The sequence below is a fragment of the Vespula vulgaris genome, chromosome 3 (genome assembly GCF_905475345.1).
Source record: "Vespula vulgaris chromosome 3, iyVesVulg1.1, whole genome shotgun sequence".
NCBI lineage: Eukaryota > Metazoa > Arthropoda > Insecta > Hymenoptera > Vespidae > Vespula > Vespula vulgaris.
In genome coordinates this window covers 8487537-8504966 of record NC_066588.1, presented here as the reverse complement: position 1 = coordinate 8504966, position 17430 = coordinate 8487537, and the positions used below count along the sequence as shown (strand labels likewise).

At 35.7% G+C, this 17430-nt stretch overlaps 1 protein-coding gene and 1 long non-coding RNA gene across 8 annotated transcripts in view; one reads left to right on the top strand and one right to left on the bottom strand.

Moving 5' to 3' along the window:
* LOC127062606 (calcium-transporting ATPase sarcoplasmic/endoplasmic reticulum type) overlaps positions 1-10556 on the bottom strand; it is a 36127-nt gene extending 25571 nt beyond the window's left edge. For 3 of the 7 annotated variants that reach the window (XM_050991112.1, XM_050991119.1, XM_050991118.1), the window contains exons 1-2: positions 10262-10556; positions 5062-5252 (exon numbers count right to left, since the gene is read on the bottom strand). In XM_050991112.1, coding sequence (XP_050847069.1) covers positions 5062-5179 — 118 coding nt within the window. In that variant the 5' untranslated portion in view covers positions 5180-5252; positions 10262-10556. The other 4 variants (XM_050991117.1, XM_050991113.1, XM_050991116.1 and 1 more) reach the window with 4 other exon arrangements.
* Positions 10556-11180, top strand: LOC127062607 (uncharacterized). Its single transcript, XR_007781172.1, has 2 exons — positions 10556-10702; positions 10866-11180. It is a non-coding gene; the product is annotated as an uncharacterized LOC127062607 (long non-coding RNA).
* The last annotated feature ends 6250 nt before the right edge of the window (positions 11181-17430 follow it).

Sequence of the window (17430 nt, the reverse complement as noted above, 5' to 3'; positions counted from 1 at the left end):
TTTAGCTGTTCGTTAACTATTCGAATAAATTAAACGGAAAACTCGCTCTCGATATATTTCTTTCCTGAATCATAATTTTCCATCGAAAACTCGTATGTAAAAGTAAAGAAAAATACGTCAAGGTCTATATTCCCCTTTTGAATTCTTATCGGTGCTTATCGACAAACAGTTTTCAAATAAAAATCTCGAATGGATTCTCAAGTTCTTTTTTCTTCTTTCAAAGAAATATCAAAGGTAAGAAAAGTTCCTCAATTAACTCTCGTTTCGTTCGCGTGTAAAAGTCGGTAAAGGCTCGATTTATTTATCGCAAATTTAAACCACGTCGAGGTGATTCAAAATTTCGTGGAAAAGTACTTTCTGAAAAAATAAAGTAAAAAATAAAGAGAAAAAAAAAAAAAAGAAAAAACGCGAAGTATCTATGGAAAATAAACGAAGTAATTTCTTGTATTTGTTTTATCTTTTTCTTTCTTCTATTTTTTTCTTTTTCTTTTTTTACTTCCTCTTTTTGAGAATTGGAAAAGCGAAAGGAAAAATTTTCGACCGCAGAAACGAATTGTGTAAGTACCTATAACTTTTGTTTCTTTTCGGCAACGTTATTACAGGTTTCTTCATCTGTTAAATGAAACAAACTAACTACGAAATAAAAAGTTCGAAGACTAACATAACGCTATTACACACTTAACATCGAAAGGTGTTCAAACGTTTCAAGGTCAAATTTCTACACCGTTAGATCTATCGAACGTAAATAGAACTCGTAATCGTTAAACTCTATTCGGGTCCTGTAAAATAATTTCCATAAGATAATTTGAGCTGTTAAAACGATGAACGAACGAACAACAAACTTTTCTCATTCGAAAAAGAATACTTCTTTCGCGATAATAAATCATCACGACTAATCTTAGACGTAGGATTGAAACGTCGAATCTTTTTCATCTTCGTCTTTCTTTCTTCTTCTTCTTCTTCTTCGTTTTCTTTTTCATTTTATTTTTCTTTTCGTTTAAACAATAGATTCATAGCTTCTCGAAAAACGTTCTCGAATAATCGTAAACTTGGCATCGTTTCAATCGAATATCTGTTGCGAATAAAGGTGCATAAACCTTCTCTCTCTCTCTATCTATCTATCTATCTATCTATCTATCTATCTCACTCTTTCTCTCTAAATATCGTTCGAAGAATATATGTATTTCTGGTATAAAATAAATCAAGTCAAACAGATGGATATAGTTGACGATTTTTTATAAAAAATCGACGTCAACGGAGAATTCGATACATTTTCTTCTTCTTCCTCTTTTTTTATATTTTCATTCAACAAACAATCGAATCTCATCTCGACACATTAGATTGTATATAAATCGTAATTATTATAATCGACAATATTTCGATTCGAAAGATTCAAAAGACGTTCCTATTTACTTCGTTATTTGAAAATGATACAATTCCACTTACTTACGAATTAAACGTTTCCTTTCGACGAGTAAATGTCAAATAGACGTTTGCGATAAAATTAGATCGACGATCGTAATGTTTAAGAAAGAAAAAAGAATAAAGAAAAAGAGAGAGACAAAGAGAAAAAATTATTTTCTTTTTTTATTCTTCCTATCGCAAACAAGACTCGCGAAAATTCAATCGTCTCGTCACCTTCAATCATCATCATCCATCGTCACCATTACCATCACGAAGATCAAATGTGACCGGACTATTCTGAATGCGTCAATCATCGATCGCCGTTAATTACGTTCCTAACCGCGACCGCAATCACGCGGACCACCTACTATATTTACCTTCTCGCTAACGGATTTCATCTCATCGAGTTTCGAATCTTTGTAGAGCTTCCTATATACGCCTGATAATCGACGATAATCGATAAGATAATCGACGCATCACATCACCTTTTTTTTTAACTTTTTCGAATACACGGAAAGACAAGTACGAAAGACGAAAGAAAAAGAATTGGGAAAAAAGAGAAACAAAAAAAATATATAAAAGAGAGTAAAAGGAAACGAAAATTCAAGACAAAAAAATCGTTCGTAACGATAAACACGTTTTATCGTTTATATGATGGAATTATCGAGCTGGCACTTGAGAAATTTCATCGGGACAAGAGAAAAAATGGAAAGTATAAATAATCGCGATTATTCATTTTCAAGTGGCAAAATACGCATATACACTTATTCGACACGATAAAACAATGGAAAAACATAGGAAGAATTTTGTTCGATGATCGATAAGTTAATCAATTTATCGATACGCAATATAAGAATACAAAGTAATAAAAACAATATATATATATATATATATATATATATATATATATATATATATATATATATCAAGTAGCTATCGCGACTGATCGACTTGCGATAAAATCATAAAATATATTTCGATGAGAAAATAAGGGAGAGAGAAAAATGGAGAAAAAGAAAAAAAAAAGAAAAAGAAAGAACAAAGAACGTAATAAAAAATTCTCGTTGTAAATATAAAACGCTGTAGTCAGCAAAGTTGTCAATTAAAATTGATGACTAATAATTCGTCTCGATTGATCAAGAGCTATAATTAAAATATTAGAACGATAATGTATTTTTATAAACGTATTTTTTTTTCGTTCGTATTTTTTTTTTTCTTTTAAACTAATTTACGCGTTACACCATTATTTCTGAAAATAATTCATTCTGTCGTTATACTCATTTTATCCTCAAATCGAACGCATGGTCTTTCTTACGGAAGATTGACGTAACGTCGCAATCTGTGTTCCGAATTATATCCTTAGAATTTGATCTGTTTCGATCGAAAACTCAAGCATGAGAGGAAAAGATCTAAAGATTTACGAGCGGAAGCTAAAGCATCATCGATGCCAACAAAAACTATTTTTCAGATATTTTTATAAGCGTCCGTTAACAAAAAGAAAAGAACTTCACGTCTTTCTTCTCGAACGAAACGAAACGATTCATCAGGGAATATCTTTCATCGAGTTTCATCAAATACGACTTAAATCTCGAAGACGAGATAGAGAGATAGATAGATAAAGAGAGAAAAAAAAGAGAGAAGAAATAAAAAAAAAAACAAGAATTTTAGAACTCGTATCTTCTTTTTTAAGCCACTGTATTTTTATTATTATTATTATTATTATTATTATTTCTTTTTTTTTTAAATACGAAAGTCAAAGCCATCCATCCGAGGACAGTGAAGAATATTTCTCGTTAAAACAAAACAAAAAAGAAAAGAAAAGAAAAGAGAGAAAGAGAGATAAAGAGAAAGGAAAAAAAAAAAAGAGATGATCCTCTCCACTCATCGAGACGATTTTAAAATCAGAATCCGTACTTCCACCACGTCGCGACCATAAATCTCAGAGATTATTTATCATAGCTTCCTGAAGTAAGATCGAAAAGAACGTGCGATATTCGAAGTTGACTAAGCAGCGTTTAGATGGTATTATGTGAAAATAAACCGAATAGAGAGCGACATGCGGAAATGGAATTATCGCGAATAAATTTGATTCCAAGAGTGAGAATCTACGAAGAACTACGTTAAATAAGAAATATATAAAATATATAAAAATATATAAGAATATATAAGAATATATAAAAGATATATAAAGAAATGTATACATATATATACATACATATATACATATCGTATCGTAGATATAACGATACATTTTCGAATATCGATAACGACGAACATCAAGCGATTTTATTCAAGAAATCTTGTCACTATCACTACAAGTATCACTCTATCTCTTTATCATTTAATACTTTGGAAAAATTTTGATTCAAGTAGTAACCTCGACATGGCAGACATTTTCAAGTCAAAGTCGTCAAACGTATACGTCTTCGAAAGCACAGTGACATCACTGAAAAAGTAAATGGTAGGGATAAACGTAAATGCGTGGCGTGAATGCTGATGTTATTTTATCGTCACATTAATGCTCCGATAAAGAAACTTTTACCGCGCTCTTCGATCCCTTCGACCAAATGGATTCACGATATTGAATTGAGTCATAAGATTGTTACGTATGGAAGAAAGAGATAGAAAGAGAGAAAGAGAAAGAGAGAGTGATGCGGCTTCCGATTGCGAATTTAGAAACGTATGCTATCTCTTATGCAGACATTATAGCTATAAGTTATATGCCAAAAATTACAAATTACGGTATTCTGCCTCATGCCTTCCTTCTTCCTCTTTATTCGATACGTGTACATAGATTCGAATTTAGCTCCTTAGTGATTCGTTCGATAAATTGAAGATTCTCGAACGGACCACGTGGCTTAAAAGGATATAAAATAAGATCCCTATATCGCCTTTAAATTCACCCAAATTCGTTTGTGTTAATGAGAATTAAGATAAGGGTAGAAAATTCTTTTTTCTCATAAAAGAAGAGAATTTTGTCGAGCAAATTTATTTTTATCAGGAGGAAAATGAGAATTCTTTTTTTCTTCTTCTCTTTTCTTCTTCTCTTTTCTTTTCTTTTTTTTTGTCTTTCTTTCTTTTCGCAAAAATAAAAATCTTTTACAAAATTGTAAAAACTTTCGTTCGTGTATTGATGCATCGCATTTTAACGCCTATAAGCCGACTGGATTTGACAGATTTTTTAAACCCAAAACGCGATGCGACTGATTTAATCCGTCAATCATTTAGAAAAAAAAGAAAAAAAAAATAGGAAAAAAAGAAAGATCGAATATTACGCGAACTATTTTCCCTGAAATATGTTGCGCGCCACTCGGGATTCATATCAATGTTCAATGACGCAATTTACGTCAGAGTAATCTGCATTTCAAAATAAAAATAATACAGTTTGGAAAATAACCTAATATTAATATTTGACGGAGCAAATTTTATACGGAGCATAAAAATACAAAATGGTAAACTAATAGATTGTATATAAAATTTTATTCCCTTATTAATATTCTTAAATTTATTGCATTATATTTTCAAAATGTTGAGGTTATTTATTTATTTAGATATATTATCAATTAAATTATTCCATTTTAAATCGCTCATAGAAACTGACGTTACTGGTATTACTTAATTTAGTGTTACTATTCAATCGATATTAAAATGACTTACCATTGAGACCATATTTCTCCTGATTCCTTTTCACTTGGTCGAGGGACAATCCTTTCTCCGAATCCACATTGAAATAATTTAATACCTCGTCAACGGTCTTCGCATGGCCGTCCTCCATGATTGCTTCTTTTTCTCAACACTGCTTATAGTATCCTCTCGATGTTTGTACCGTTCATTCACGTAAACAAATTCTGAAATTTGAAAGAAACAAAATAAACTTTAACGTTAGACGTTCCATCTTTTGTCTCTTATTTAAATATAGTTTAACGTTGTTACAAAAGGATAGCATTATTATTATTATTTATATATACAACAATAATAATAAATAAAATAATACATTCAACGGACATTTAAAAAAGAGTGAATAAAAGCGAAAGCAGTTATCAATGACAAGGTAACGTTCCAAGTTCAACATATTCAAACAAGATGTATTCATTTTATATGATCAAAGAATAAAAATAAGTAGCATACAACTCAAATATGATGTATTATTTTGTGTATTACTATGAAACGAATAAAGCCATTCAAACTAGTTGACATACTGCTATATCTTTAAAATAAAATAAAGAAAAAAAAATGCGGAGAAAAGAATGAGAAGTCGAAAGAGCAAGGAAAGGTCAAACGTACGGAGCCGGAATACATAGTGATAGGAGAAAAAAAGAAAAAGATAAGGATTCTAAACGCGTGCACACACCTCACAACAGCGCCGAGACGCTTTCGGTCCAGGTTAGAACGACCTCGAGACAAGGAAGTCTTCGATTACAAAGCAGTTTAAACGGTTCAATTTTCTCTTTGATTTTCTTCCACTTTTCGAATGGATTTTAGGAAACGGAGAAGAAAAAATGATCGCCATAAACTAGTTCAGGTATTCGTTGACGACGTGTCACGACAAAATCACGTTACGGGTTCACGAGTATTTAGGTTAGTCAGGAACAGGAGAGAGAAAGACGGATAGATCTTGATTATGAGAAAGAAAGGAGAGAAAGAGAGAAAAGAGAGGAGAGAGAGAAAGAAGAAAAGACAGAGAGAGAGAGAGAGAAAGAGAGAGAGAGAGAAAGAGAGAGAAAAAGAGGGAGCGACACAAACGATTCACAGTTCACTCGAAGGCACGAGAATAAGAGATAGATAATATCTCTTTCTCTTTTAAAATCAAACAAAATCACGAATAGACAAACTTTTTTTTCTCTTTGATTAACGCGTCTCGTATCACGAGGCACATCCACTGAAATCCGAAGTGCACGTCATTTTCTTCTTGACAAGTACGGACCCGAATTGCTAACCAAACCTCCGCTTCCGTCTAACTAAAAGCGACGACAAACGACGAATCATCGCGCGCGTTACTGCGCCATCTGTCGGACTGCGTCGGTTATGAGTCGACGCGCACGTCCGACGTAAGGCGGATTTTACGGATGAGAATTCGTTTTTCTTCGATGAAATGAAATTGTCGGTATCTTATAATACGTCGAAATTCATAGAAATAAGATATGCCGGTTTTGTTGTGACCTTTCGTGAACGACTTTTTCGTAAATTAAATTAGAGGGGGCTAGGATCGAGATATCGCGACGCAGGAAAACAGACGACGAAACGAAAAGCAGAGAGCATGTGGAGCGACGCCATTGGTTAAAGCGGCGTTGATGGAGTGTGACGCACTCGGTTATTTTCAGGCTTCTGCTAGGCTATTTCCTTGGCGCGTATTTTAAGACGCTCACAGGACATTGCTGTATTGTCGTTATGTAATCATTATATAGGGAGGGCTTAAAATTTCTCCCTTTCTTATTAGGCTCTATTTATCGAAGGTAAATGCAGAATAAAACAAATATCGTTTCATTTTCGAATCAAATACTTATTACTTATTAAAGATGAAAGAAAGGATCGCTGGTACGGTTCGTTACGACGTGTAAAATAGAAAAGCGTAAATATGACGGCTGCGATTATGTAACGCGTGAACGAGCTAAATCGGTTTGGCGTTTAACCTACATCTTTGAATTATCGGGACTTCTCGTTCAACTTGGATTCGAATAATTGCTATACTAATTAAAAATAGTAATTAAATTTATCTCTTATCTTAAAACCTTGTATGTATTTATATGGATTATTTAACGCAGATAAGATTCATCGAAGCAAGAGACAAAGATCTCAACGATCTCATGTACGAGTAAATTTCTATGGAAAAGAATAATCGTAATTTATCGAATCGATCGATCAACAAAGATCGTAAAAGATCTATCTCATTTCTTTTCACGAAAAATCTTATCGTAGTATAAGCATCGAGTTCTCTGGTCGGTGTCAACGAAGACCACAGCGTCATTAAATCGTCGCAAGTTCAAGGGCGATACAGATCGAATTTAAAATTCGAGTCAAGTTCGGAGGTCTCGTCTACCGAGCCAAGGTTAGCTCTAAACTTAAGCATCAATAGGAAAGCAATGCAATGAGGTTAATCGAGGTTACGGTCATTGGATCAGTGACACAAAACTATTCGGCGCATTTCATCTAAGCACTTTCGTCTAATCGATCTGGAATCTCTCGCATCTCTCAATATTATATTCCCCAACCTATCGAAACTTTTCCAAGTTTTTCATTACTTCGATCTAACGAGTTCGATCAAACCCAACGATACATCTCAATAGAAATTCGATCCGAGATCGATTCGATGTGCTTAGAAAGGATTCATAAAGAAGTTGCGATAAATAATCAGGAGATATCGTTCGACTCTAACCCTGGAAAGAAAAACGATTAGAAGAAGACAAAGAAAAAGAAAATAGAAGAAACAGAAAAAAAAAAGAGAGAACAAGTGTCCCGCGGACTAACCCTTGCAACACAACTATTGTTCTGGGCTATCCTTTTTTTTGCGAGAAAAATTACGCGCAGTAGTACATATCAGGCTATAAGCCGGCCCTGCAACAAACTTGCCTCCCGGAGAACTCGTCCGGAAGACACACGGAAAGGATTGATGATCGCGAAGAGACCGTTTGCGCGAAACTGGGAGACGCTTTGGAAAACAATCTGAAAAGGACCCGTCCGGACAAGTGGCTCTCCCTCGAACGCCCGGGAAGCGACTAGTCGGCCAAATCGCGCGTGCCCGAGAGCGGACGCTTTTAGCACTCGTCTCCGACGACTTCCTAATTATTTTGGCAGAGATGTTCGTCAGCTTCTCTCTCTCTCTCTCTCACTCTTTTATACACATACGCATACACACGCACACGTACGCATATTTACGGTCTCTGCTTTGCTGGTGTCTCTTCTTATCTCTCTCTTTCTCTCTTTCTCTTTCTCGCTCTCTTTCTCGCTCTCTCTTTCTCTCTCTCTCTCTTTCTCTGTCTTTCATTCTCATTCTCATTATCATACTCATCCTCTCTTTGTTCTCTCCTCCAGGTGTTTAGTAATTATTAAACACATCACAATTTCAAGATTTCTCGTCTTTGTATTCTGTTTCTGTTTCTGTCTCTGTGTCTGTATGTCTGTCTCTTCTTCTCTCTCACTCTCTCTTTCTGGACTTATATCATAGCTCGTGATAGAATAATAGTATTAACCTAGATTAATATTAGCTTATTCTCGAAGTTTAAAAGTAGGAATTTTTAATAGATGTATAATAGATTGTGATATAATTTTTTCAATATATTTGTGCGTGTGTGTGTGTGTGTGTAACAGTTAATAATATAAAATTATAATATATATATAATATATATATATTTATATACATATATATATACATTTAAGTACATATATATATATGTATATGTATATGTATATGTATACAAATTTATATCTATGAATTATGTAGAAATATCGTTTTGAACTTTTCAAAGAACCCAATAGTAATGCTTCTATTTGAAGACGAGATGCAACATGGTCGACGGGCTATAAAGATAGGAAGCACGGCGATGTTTGTTGGCAAACAAGCAGAGGTCGTGTTTATATGTAACGTGCGCACAACACGCAGACGCGTCTAATGAGGTAATCCGCGAGAGCGAATCGCTGATATATCATATAGATTCTCAGAAAGAAGAAAATGTTTCGTTCGACGGAACAGCGAATAAGAAAAGAACAAAAAGAGAGAGAGAGAGAGAGAGAGAGAGACAGAGTAAGGGACAAAATAGAAAAGCAAAAATTTTCAATCTTTATATAATCCACGGATTATATAAAGTCCGTGTTTGAAAATTTCGAATTTAATAACGCGTTCGATATTTTCACTTTTCACAATCCCGAATGTCCTAATAAATTTGTCAGAATTTTTGGCTCCTGTACGCATTGCCATAGTTTATTCAACGGTTCTATCGAAAATCTCACTCGAATGTACATGGCCACGCAAAAAGACGGAATGGATCGAGTATTTATCAAAATCCCCAAATAAATTTCCTCTATATCTTAGCAAATGAATATTATTAAAAGATCTCATATTTTTCTTTTGGAATTATTTGCACGGATTGATACTCCAATGGAACGACAAAAATCCGACATATTTTTTTATAGCCCTGTTGAGAGAGAGAAAGAGAAGGAAAAAAGAGAGATAAAGAGAGAAAGAGAGAGAGAGAGAGAGAGAAAGAGAGAGAGAAAGAGAGAGAGAGAGAAAGAGAGAGAGAGATTCTCTTACATAATTAACAGAATAAATGATAGGATTAATAGAAGCTTAGACACGTGTATTTGACTCATGAGTTTTTCGACATCGTACACGTTAACGAAATATCGAATTCACTAAATCAGTGAAAGAAAATTAGAACGAAAAAATCGACGTTATAATCACATCACCGTTAGAACGTCCTTAGATCGCAGGATCGAAAAGGGAATAATGCAAGAAGCAAGGTAACAAAAAGATAAAGGTAACGAAAAGATTAATTGATTAATATCATCGACGATGCGATCGTCGTTTCTGTGTTTTAAGTTCGTTGTTAATCGACGTTTAGGATTTTCACGTTTTTATTTATAAAATTCACAAAAAACACGAGTCTACGCCGAAACTAATCCTGTTTATTTTTGCCTCTTTCATCGTCACAACACTGCTTTTCGTCGATATTTTGATTCTTTTTGTTAAATTTCTCATTTTCTATATTTTATTCTCTCTCTCTCTCTCTCTCTCTCTCTCTCTCTCTCTCTCTCTCTCTCTCTCTCTCTCTCTCTCTCTCTCTCTCTTTCGTCACTACGCGAATATCACAAAAGCACTATTATATGTCGTATCACCAGCATATCTTTCGAATTAACTTACCAATGCCTTCCCTTCCAACAGCTCTTATCTTTACGACTTTATATCACCGGCACAGCAGACTCCGGCTAATTAAACACTTTTGCCCAACACCGATAATTAATCTTCTTATTATTCTTATTCCTTCGTAGCTTTTCCGAAAATGGAATTGAATCGATGACAGTGAAATAACGTTCCACGATAAAAAATCGCAAAGATTCCAGGTACGATGAATTTACTCCTCCCTGTGCATGGTTGTTTACGCGCGTTTCACTCAAAATAATTACATTTAAGGACAACGAAGAAACATTCAAAGGGCTACGCCTGCGCTGCTGAACGAAACGAAGCGCCGAGAGTCTGCGAAAATCGTTTAAATAGTCCGTCAACGTCGCTACCTGGTGGCCAGACGTCGAACGAGGAAAAGTCTGGCCGGAAGCCAGTGGTCCCGGACGTCGCAAAAGGGAGGTAGGTTCTTTGCTTCTCTCTCTCTCTCTCTCTCTCTTTCTCTTTCTCTCTCTCTCTTTCTTTCTACCTCTACTTTGCACTTTTTCCATCTAACCTTGCAACTCGCCAAACCCCTCTAAATTGAGTAAACATTCCTTTCTAAGACTCTACTTTAATCTTTTAGGTTAGGTCGGCCCGAAACGATAAAAGAAGTCATCTTTGTCGCCATTTTTGTTCTTCGATCTCGGTACCGGAAGTGTTCTGCTAGCAAAGCTCGAACACAAACTTTATTAAGTCTATCCATGAAAAATGACAGTATTGTAATTTCGACGATTGCAATGTAAACATGTTACGTTTGTATCGCGGACGTAGATCATTATAAATTGAATGAATGCATCTACAGTAGGAAAATCGAAAGAAAGATTAGAAATAATTGATCTGTGTGATGGACTTTATATTTCTCTTGTTTTAATAATAAAATAGCGAACAATAAAACGTACTATTGTGTATTATCGTAATGTTATATTATGTATATTTTTTTTTCTTTTTTTTTTTTTTTGGTAATATGCCGCTGCCGATAAAGTACTCAAATAAATATGTTTACGATGTGACAGGTATCTACACATTCGGCGTAGTCAGTCACGATGCATACGATAAACACACATTTAAGCTGACACGCGCACACGCGAGCAAACAGAAAGTTACGTTCGCCTACGCTCGAGGCGCCTGCTGTTCCAAGTATAAGCGTGGCAAGAGGTAGAGCAAAAGAAGAGACGGGAAGAGAAGGGAAGACGTAAAACGCACGGTCAACGGCCTGTTCTTTGCGGGAATTCTAAATACATTTAACGTACAAGCCAATGCGTTACCGTTACGGTTCCACTGTCACCAGAAAAGCTCACCGGTGCTTTCGTCTGGTTATCTTTGATAAAGTTAGACGTGCTCGGTCGAATTTACTTAAAAATTTTCGTATACACCCTACGTATCTAAGTTCGTTCGAACTCGAGAAATTCGATGTTTTTCATAATCAGATATATTGATTTAACGTTAAAATTTATGTCTTACGACGTTTTGATGAATATCGATATTTTTAAAATGAACAGTGTTCTATTTAATAGTTGAAATATGAAAAATTCTTTATGCATCCGATAAGAGAAGCAATGAAAATTATTTTGATATATTTTATTTTAGAAAAATTCTATCATCCTACATAGATACATTAAAAACCGACGACAAGGTGGTCAGTATATATCTTAAAGAAAAATTCATCGTGTTTGCTATCATGGTTAATGAATAACTCTTTTCATAGTAATTTATCAAACAGAACACGTGTTTAAAAACTTCTAACTCCTTGCAAACGTGAAGTTCAGGAGAAGGGAGTTAAAAATAGAGCTCGAAGCATTATAGCTTTGCCGTGTGCCGGTGCTGGCAGAAGAGAATCCCATGTATTTATGGACGTTTTACGTTTTTATAAATGAACTGCTAAACAGCTTTGATGGAACTGACTGTCAAGAAGAACTATCTTCTATGGTCATCGTCATCTTTTTTCGAATAGATCCTCGAACTTCATCAGACTCTTTTCGTTACAATGACGAATATAGAACTGACAAAATCGAACAAAGCAAAGATACGCGATAATTATTGTATTAACGAAGAAGGAATAATTCAATTTCGCTAATCCTTTCTATATAATCGTATAATAATCGTCGATGGCGATTACTGTATTCGAAGATAATTGAAATTTTTAGTTCGAAATCCTTGTTCCTGAAAATACGTGAAAGCTCGTTGTCAATGTTGATGGACATATGACGTCGATGGTGTCACGAACATGGTCCGACCCAGCCAACCCTCGATCTAACCGGAGTCGAAAACATCAGGTCATGTGTGAAGGATCGTTCGGATAGATATATATTTTCTCCGTACACTGCACATATTTTTAGGTAAGCAGCGAGATAATACGAAATTAGAACGCCCGCGGCCTTTGTAAGAGCCGGCGTCGTCATTAGTCGTTTGAAGGCTCACGGTACGTTACGTATGTTCCAATCCACCGTCGTTCTATCCCTGGGAGGCATTATTGTCGCCAGTATCCAGAATAGCAATGTAAGCGTGTGTGTGGCCTCCTCGGCTAATCTCAGCTCGCTTTCATCGGTTATTGAAATTCTAATGGCTAACTGTAACCAGATGTTCTTGGTAATTAATCTTACCAATAATCGTCACGAGATCTATCTAAATCCCTCTTCGTATTTCACGCTTGATGTATGTATATATATTACACATGCGTGTGTACAAGGAACGTTTGGAATTCGTGATTCAACGATGTTAAGACATGTAGTATTCGTAAAACCAAATAGAAGATCTCGCGAATCAAAGAATCATTTACTTTTTATTTCCCTTGAAAATCCTCTAAAAGTCCTCTAAAACATTTATAAGCGAAGAGAACGTACAAAAAATATATATATATAACTTAAAATATATATAACTATATAAATATCTCTATACATGTATCTACTCCATACAATTCGTAGCTAAAGGAAAAGCCGAGAGATATTTATATTCTCTGGTAAGACTTTGGACCGTGCGCGAATCGGGAGGAATGAAAAAAATGACGCAACGTCATAGTCGTGAATAAGTGACTGTTGTGACAGAACGAAATAGGAACTTGAGATCGTCATTCGGAGTCTTCGTTAAACGGGAGTTAGAGTGCACGGGTCTTGTCCTGTAAGCGTGTGCAAACTCTCTTGAAGTAGTCGAACGCGTATGACAGGGAGTTTAGTCGTACGTTGACAGCTGTTGTATGTGCGCTTTGTACCATCGCCAGCCGGTTTATCTCAAACGGTTTCTGTCTCGAGAGAAGTATAATATTAGATGCGGCATGTAATTCATGTTACTCCTCTTTGAGAAAATGAATTTACGATTATTCGCATGATTTTTCTTTTTCGTCGATATTTAGTCGTATCGTCGATCGTCTCTCGATCAACCATACAATCTGCAAAGAGTCTTGAAAATGCTGGCAAGCTTTTCTTAACGACAAAGAAGTTATTCATACCACGAGACATGGACATAGGTCTTTGCCTTACGGCTTACGCCATGACATACCGGCAGGTCGGGCAGGAAGCCCACCGATGCGTCTGCCGAATTCAAAGATCAAAATCGATCGCAATCCGGCCGAACTGTTCCTATTCCGTATTCTAAACCTGCCGTCTACCCTTCCTCCACCACTTTCTTTCTCAACCACCCACCTAGGCCCCCGTCGCTTCTTCCCGCTCTTAATCTTTTTCAGAGTTAATACAAATCGGTATTACTTATGTAAACTATCTCAAGTAGTGGAGTAACATTGAGCTAATTATAAATTCAGCGCTAGTGAGTTCGTACGTATCTACGTACGTTCATTACCTACGCATAAGCAGTCAAGTAATTTGCGATGCAGTTGGTCTTAGGAGACCTATGCTACTACGACCTACCTAAAAATATACTTAGGGGGTCCGATCAACGGCCAACTGGGCCAGTGAAGTAACCGTAGCTCAACGTCCCAAATATAGTCCGACATCTCTACATAGCGACTACCGATAGTTGGCATCACGCGTTTATATCCCCATTTGCAGGTGTAACGCGGAGTATAATAACGTCTGTCATCGCTATTCTCTAATGACATTCCTGTATCACGGTGTTTCGCACGGATAAACTCGATAAATGTTGTTATCTTTATACTCGATAGAATATAATTATTATTCCAACTATTTTCGAGAGAATTTATAAGCGTTCTTCGTATCAACGATTTTATTCGATCTCTCACTTTCGATATTGAACATAAATTTGATATGAACGATATGGGATATAAAATTTCTATGAACCCGAAATTTTCGTTGAAACTTCAAACTCCGTGAATAATTCTAACGCATTTACAAAAGACACTCAACGAATTCATTATAATTCTGACTACTCAGTATTGCTGTCGAATATATCCTCGACAAGAAGAAAGATTTCTCGTCGAAAAGTACAAAGAAGGATTAGAGAAATTTAGAACAAATTTCCTTTGGCAAACTTAACGAATCACGAATCCGTGATAGGCAGAGGCTTGCCATCGGTTTCCCACTTGGGATGATGTTCTCTTCTGTAAGAGAACGACACACGACAGGTATTGTCCACGATCTTAAATTATTCAACGTTCTCTAACACCGGCGAGAATCTTTGGCAGGTTTCGAGCGAGTGCGACGTCGAGGAAACGCAGAAAATTCTCATCTATCATGTCGAAACGCGTTACGCGAAAATAGTCGCAAGGATACCGCGAGGTCGGATTTGGTTTTGGCTCTCTGTGGAAGCGTAGAGAGAGCAGACTTTGAGTTTCTTGCGAGAGAATCTCGCATACTATTCCTGACAACTTTCCTATCATCTCACGTCATCGAGTCTTGGAACATTACGGACGATGACGACGACGAATCGTCGATGATTCTGTACGTAGCGAAGAGAAAAGAAAAAGAAACTTGTTTCAAATTTTTTCTTCTGCTCCTTTATTTTTTTTTGTTTGTTTGTTTTTTTTTTCTTTTTTTTTTTTATATAAACGCTCGTCCATTTACTTTTCTTCTTTCTTTTTTTTTTCTTCTTCTTCATCTGCTTCTCCAAAGATAAACGCATAGAGGGATACGACTGATTCAGTCAGAACCAAACTCCAGAGTTCGAAATAACCAAGTTCATCTTACGCGTTCGGTTTCCATTAAGCTATAATTCACGGTGGCACACGTGTTAAAGCACGTGAGTTATGACGTAATGGTACAATGACGCGGTCATCGTAAATTCACTCGCCGGACACTCGCACTGTACTTTATCGCTTTTGCTCTTTGTAGCATTTTGCTCTTTTCTTTTTTATTATTTTTTTTATTATCTTTTTTTTTTTTTTCTTTCGTCGGAATGTGTTCTCGTTCAAAGTGTAAAGAAAGAAAAATAGGAGCAAGAAAAGAGAGAGAATCAATATTTAGATGATCGAATTAAAGACGATAATAGATTATTGAGATCATTATTTAATTATTAATTAATTATTATAAATAATTTTTCTTTATAATTATCCTGACATTATTATTACTACTTTATATTCAACGATGAACGTGTCATCTCAGCAATGCCATTAGTTTCTCTTCAGCTGGGAAAAGGGTATCTATATATGAAAGACTTACAAAGCGACTCTCACGAGTAATCTAGCGGCTACCTAACGAGATAATTTGATATTACTCGATGCTCTTGCGAATATACGAGCTGAGTGGTGAGTTTCAAGATGAAGGACTATGTATGTGTCTCTCTTCTATACGTTACCGATACTTTGAAAAGGTAAGTAATAGTTTAAAGGCAGAACGATGTCGAAGAAAGTCTGGGTCAACGGAATGTTTCTACATCTAGGGATGACTATAATCGAATGTTGAAAGATCCTGTAAAGAATGATGATGTAACTCTCTCTCTTTCTCTATCTCTCTCTCTCTCTCTATCTATCTCTTTATCTCTCTATTTATCTATCTATCTACCTATCTATCTCTTTTCGAACTCATTTAGAAACTAGTATTTCCTTTCTTCTGGCTGAAAAGATCATCGATGTCACGCGGGATCCTTGAAGCAGGAGCTATTATGGCCGGTCAAGCCTACGCTCTAGGCCAGGGGCTAGGCTAGGCTATTTCCGCTGTTTAGCTTATGGACAAAAATAGTCGTTGAGAGGCGAGTAAATTCGCCTTCGAATTTACTGGGACTTGTAAGTAAGATGATTACTTTCTCATTGATTATTCATCGTATTGAATATCAACATCACTGTATATGTATTTTTTTAAGAGTAATCATGCCTAGAGTCGATCGGAATATCGATTTCTTACAAGATAGGAGAATTAAAAGAAACTATCGAAATACCTATATTCCGTGTTTTTTTTTTTTTTTTTTTTTTTTTTCATAAAAATACCCTTGAGAGAGACCAGCGAAGAAATTTTTTTTTAACTTATCCCGTTTATTTGACTAACAGTGCCTTGACCAGTCTTCGCACGTCTTATATACGTCTATATAATCGCGACTGTAAGCAATAAAGAAGTTTGTTTGTATTTGTTACTGGAGCAACATCGGGAGAGTATTTTTTTGGCCAATGAATCGCGGAAGTGCTCACTCGACAATTTATTTGTTCGCTTCTCCATGTGGGATCGTTGTACGAGCTCGTAAATAACGTCGGGTGATATTCCCTTTTTCTTTCTCTCTCTCTCTCTCTCTCTTTCTTTTTCTTCCACTTCTCCTCTATCTAGAGATACTACGAAGACACAAATTCTTAATAAACAACCGAAAATAATCTCCTTTACGATATATGGTTAAAGTAATATTCGTTTCTAAGCTATACGAAGGAAACTCTGGATCTTTAATCAAAATCTGGGACGTTATCGTGTCACGACCCGAGGTACCCATTATTTCAGTAATTGGCGCAAACGATTAATCTATTTTCACCTACGCATTCGCGTTATTCTCTGTCAGCCGTGTTGGTTGCATGGTCCGCACGTTGGTAGATACATTTCGTCTCATGAAACAAAGTTATTTCCACTGTCGCCAACGTGCGACAGGTGCTTTGCGCTGACTTTACTACTGATTTCAGAATCAACTTTCGTACTCATTTACTCGTTTCTTTTTTATTTGTATTGTTTCTTTCATTTGTCTTTTAATTTTTTATTTTATTTACTTTATCCGATCCACAGCACGTACGTCGAGTATAATTTTTTATCGAACGAAGCAACGAATATATA